This window comes from Panthera tigris, chromosome A2, assembly GCF_018350195.1.
Source record: "Panthera tigris isolate Pti1 chromosome A2, P.tigris_Pti1_mat1.1, whole genome shotgun sequence".
Taxonomy (NCBI): Eukaryota; Metazoa; Chordata; class Mammalia; order Carnivora; family Felidae; genus Panthera; species Panthera tigris.
The window spans coordinates 163,140,021-163,144,227 of record NC_056661.1 but is presented as its reverse complement, the minus strand read 5'-3'; the positions used below and the strand labels follow the sequence as shown (position 1 = coordinate 163,144,227).

Here is a 4,207-nt window from a genome sequence, read left to right as displayed (position 1 = left end):
ACAGACACTCAGCTCAATGGAACAGAACAGAGAACCCAGAAATGGACCCACAAATATATGGCCAACTCATCTTTGACAAAGCAGGAAAGAATATCCAGTGGAATAAAGACAGTTTCTTCAGCAAGTAGTGCTGGGAAAACTAGACAGTGACATGCAGAAGAATGAACCTGGACCACTTTCTTACACCACACACTAAAATAAACTCAAAATGGATGAAAGACCCAAATGTAAGACAGGAAGCCATCAGAATCCACAAGGAGAAAGCAGGCAAAAACCTCTCTGATGTTGGCCACAGCAACTTCTTACTCAACACATCTCTGGAGGCAAGGGAAACAAAAGCAAAAATGAGCTATTGGGACCTCATCAAAATAAAAAGCTTCTACACAGCGAAGGAAACAATAAGCAAAACTAAAAGGCAACCAACAGAATGGGAGAAGATATTTGCAAATGACATAGCAGATAAGGGGTTAGTATCCAAAATCTATAAAGAACTTATCAAACTCAACACCCAAAAACCAAATAATCCAGTGAGGAAATGGGCAAAAGACATGAATAGACACTTCTCCAAGGAAGACATCCAGGCGGCCAACCGACATGAAAAAATGCTCCACATCACTCACCATCATGGAAATACAAATTAAAACCACAATGAGATACCACCTCACACCTCAGAATGGCTAACATTAATAGCTCAGGAAACAACACATGGCGGTGAGGATGCGGAGAGGGAGGATCTCTTTTGTGCTGCTGGTGGGAATGCAAACTGGTGCAGCCACTCTGGAAAACAGTATGGAGGTTCCTCAAAAAAGTAAAAATAGAACGACCCTACAACCCAGCAATTGCACTACTAGGCATTTATCCACAGGATACAGGTGTGCTGTTTCGAAGGGACACAGGCACCCCCATGTTTATAGCAGCACTATCGACAAGAGCCAAAGTATGGAAAGAGCCCAAATGTCCATCGATGGATGAATGGATAAAGAAGATGTGAGATATATATACAATGGAGTATCACTCGGCAATCAAAAAGAATGAAATCTTGCCATTTGCAACCATGTGGATGGAACTAGAGAGTATTATGCTAAATGAAATTAGAGAAAGACAAACATCATATGACTTCACTCATATAAGGACTTTTAAAACACAGGACATATGAATACAAGGAAAGAGAAGCAAAAATAATATAACAACAGGGAGGGAACAAAACATAAGAGACTTTTAAATATGGAGAACAAACAGAGGGTTAGTGGAGGGGTTGTGGGAGGGGGGATGGGCTAAAGGGGTAAGGAATCTCCTCCCCAAATCATTGTTGCACTATGTGCCAACTAACTTGGATGTAAATTTAAAAAATAAATAAAAATTAAAAAAAAAAAAAGTCAAAGTCTGATCTGGTCCAGAGAGCAGAGACAGCCCCGGGGGATTTACAAACCTGCCCGCAAGTACCGAGCGGAGTTGTGGGACACACCACTGGGGCTGGTGGCATTAAGGGAGAGAAATCCCCTCAAAGGAGATGGGATCCCGGTTGTATCATAAAGGGGAGGCATTTGACTCGACAGAGGGGAAGACGTGGGACGCCCAGCTGGTGGATAGCTTGTCTCCCATGCTCCCCGTTCATGCACTGTGCTCACGATAATGGTCTTTCTTACGGAAGAATATGCTCGTGGCCTCCGCTGGCTACAGGGTAAAATCTCAACACCTCCACATGCCGGGCCCGGTCTCCTCACTCCCTCCCTCGTGCCGAGTCACTGCCAGTCTCTGGCTACAGGGCTCACTTCCCTTTGCACAATCTCTGTGACCTTGCCTGTTCATACGAGTCCATCTGGGAAACTCCTACGTCCTTAAAAGTCCCTAAAGCTTCAAGTCAATGTGACCCCCTCCCAGTGATCCTTCCAAGGCCAAGGAGGTTCCTCCCTCCACCCTGCTCTCTGGAGTGCACACCTGTGCACCAGGGGCCACGCGGCCCTCACCTGACCTCAAGTCTGTCTCTTTGTGACATCATAAGCTGCCTTGTCAGGAGAGCTCCGGGGAAGCCGACTCAGATGGTGATTAGCACACAGGGGTTTCTGAGGATGCACAGGTGGGGAAGGGCAGGGAGGGGAGGAAGGCATGAAGCCAAAGGAGAAGTTGGGCTGGGGTGCAATCTGAACAGAGGCCTCGGCTGACCCTGGGTGAGGGTCCGAGGCAGGGACAAGGCATTGGAGGAGGAGCAAGGGTGAGACAGGAGGTCCAGGAAGTGGGGGTGGCCTTTTGGGGGGGGGGGGCTGTCTGCAGCACAGGCATCCCTGTGGGGGCTTCAGCCTAGGGTTGACTGTCACTGGGGGCGATGCAGGTGGCACAACCCTGAGGGCATGTCCCGACACCCACCCATCACTCGTCACGATAGCAATAAAGAATGGCACCTAACAAATTTTCCTCGCCTTGAATGAAATATCCTACTATTAAAGGATCTCCTCATCTCCCATTATCTTTAGGAAAACAGAACGTTCCTCTGCCACACTGGGTGTCCCCCGGGGCTGGCGATGAGTTCTGCAGACCTCTAATCTCCAAACGCCGAGCTGCCCACAGCCCCCCCCCCCCCCCCCCCCCCCCCCCCCCCCCCCCCGCTTTGGAGCCTGCGGGCAGCGAACAGTCAAATCTATTCCGACCTCCAAGGGTAAGACTGCGCCACCCAGGGGCACAAATCAGGCATTACCGCATCTATTTCAAAAGCCACAGCTCCGTGCCTAAGATGTGCGCATGACATACGAGTCCCAAGAACATCTCCCGGCAAGTTTGCTGGGTTTCGTGTTTCGAACCTGGTGCAGATTGCATGTTCTTCCAAACAGCTGCGGTTCGAGCTGCTGGTCAATCTCAGCCTCGCGTGAAGGCAAAGCGACAGAGACGGGGTGGGATCCGGGAGCAATACCTCGTCGTGGGCACCCTGCAGAGCGTAAGCGTGCAGACACGGAGGCTGCAAAGCAATGAATGCCTCTGTGAGGTAAGGGGCTGGGCCCGGCAGCTGGGGGAGTCCCGCCATCGTCAGCATTCGACGGTCTGTCTGCTGTGCCACCTGCCACGCTTGGCTTCCGGCACGCTGTGCCTGTCACGTGGCCCGGAGGCAGTCCCCTTGGAGTCCCCAGATGCTGGCTCTCCCACCTCTGTTCTTGTGTGACACAGAGGTGTGGCTATGCGCGGGGGAGCCCAGGGCTGTGGGGAGAAATCAGAAATGCGGCCAAGAGGGAGCGGGTCCAGGAAGAGCCACGGTTCGACCCTCGCCAGGCCATCCTACACCGGTCGGACTCTTCCTCCGGGGTTTGGAAAAACCGAGCAGCCACAAGAGGCTCCCAGGTGTCCCATCTGCCGCCTTTCCTCACGGGAGGAATCTCAGGAAGGTCTGGTGGCCGCAGCCGTGACCTCCATCACCACGTGCCTGCGAGTGTGAACGGTCACAGCTGTGGCCCCCGCACACACCAGGCTTCACCGCAGCATCCCCTCCCCGTCCCCATCCCAACACTCACCAACAACCAGGAGGCGTTGGGGGAGTGTTTAAAAACCATGATCACCCATTAAAGCCTGTAAGGCACAGAAGACCTTCACGCGACCCTTGTCATCACAAACCAACACGTTCTCAGGGTTCCGGGCGTCATCAGTGAATAAGATGATGCTTAAGTGACATTTCTAGATGACCCGGTCAGGCCCGCCTGTTCATCGACCGACGCCTTATGGTAGCCACGTTAACCTAAAAAGCTTTCCCAAATTTACGCTGTGTCTTCACGCCTTCTTTGGCCGGGAGCCGCGACCGCGCTCCTGCCCATCCCTGGGAACCATCCCTGTGCATACGGACCGCGGTGCTGAGCTGGCTTCCTCCTCTGTATTGGCAAGGTCATGGCCACAGCTGGAAGGCAGCCCTCTCGTCCCTTCCGATGTGTGGCCTCCCGTGTGCTAAGAGGCCAGGGCCGGGCAGTTTGTGCCTGAGACGCGCCAGCTCTCCTGGGTTCCGGGCCCACTTCCCAGGTGCGCCCCACACCTATGGGGCTTCGGGTACCGGAGCAGCAGGGAGGAGCAGGGGCCCCGGACCCAGCCTCTGCACTTGCCTCTGGGTTCTTGTTTCCAAGGAGCTAGAGGGTCTTACAGGCACACGCGCTCTGAAGGCAGACAGTTTGCCCTGCCACCTAAATCCTGCTCGGTTCTTTACCGCCCCAAGCGGTGACGAGACTTTCAAGCACAC

At 52.9% G+C, this 4,207-nt stretch overlaps 1 protein-coding gene across 1 annotated transcript; it reads left to right on the top strand.

The window, feature by feature from the left end:
- Nucleotides 1-2,323: 2,323 nt before the first annotated feature.
- Nucleotides 2,324-3,740, top strand: LOC122236350. The gene is made up of 5 exons (XM_042977231.1): nt 2,324-2,329; nt 2,533-2,565; nt 2,596-2,653; nt 2,826-2,977; nt 3,157-3,740. Exons 1-5 carry the CDS (start codon nt 2,324-2,326, stop codon nt 3,547-3,549), a joined length of 642 nt encoding a protein of 213 aa, XP_042833165.1. The 3' UTR covers nt 3,550-3,740.
- The last annotated feature ends 467 nt before the right edge of the window (nt 3,741-4,207 follow it).

Excerpts from the sequence above, each read along its gene's own strand:
- LOC122236350 (XM_042977231.1), top strand. Across the intron at positions 2,654-2,825 it reads ATCTATTCCGACCTCCAAGG|CTGCGGTTCGAGCTGCTGGT; the intron begins GTAAGACTGCGC and ends TCTTCCAAACAG. Across the intron at positions 2,978-3,156 it reads GCAATGAATGCCTCTGTGAG|AGGTGTGGCTATGCGCGGGG; the intron begins GTAAGGGGCTGG and ends TGTGTGACACAG.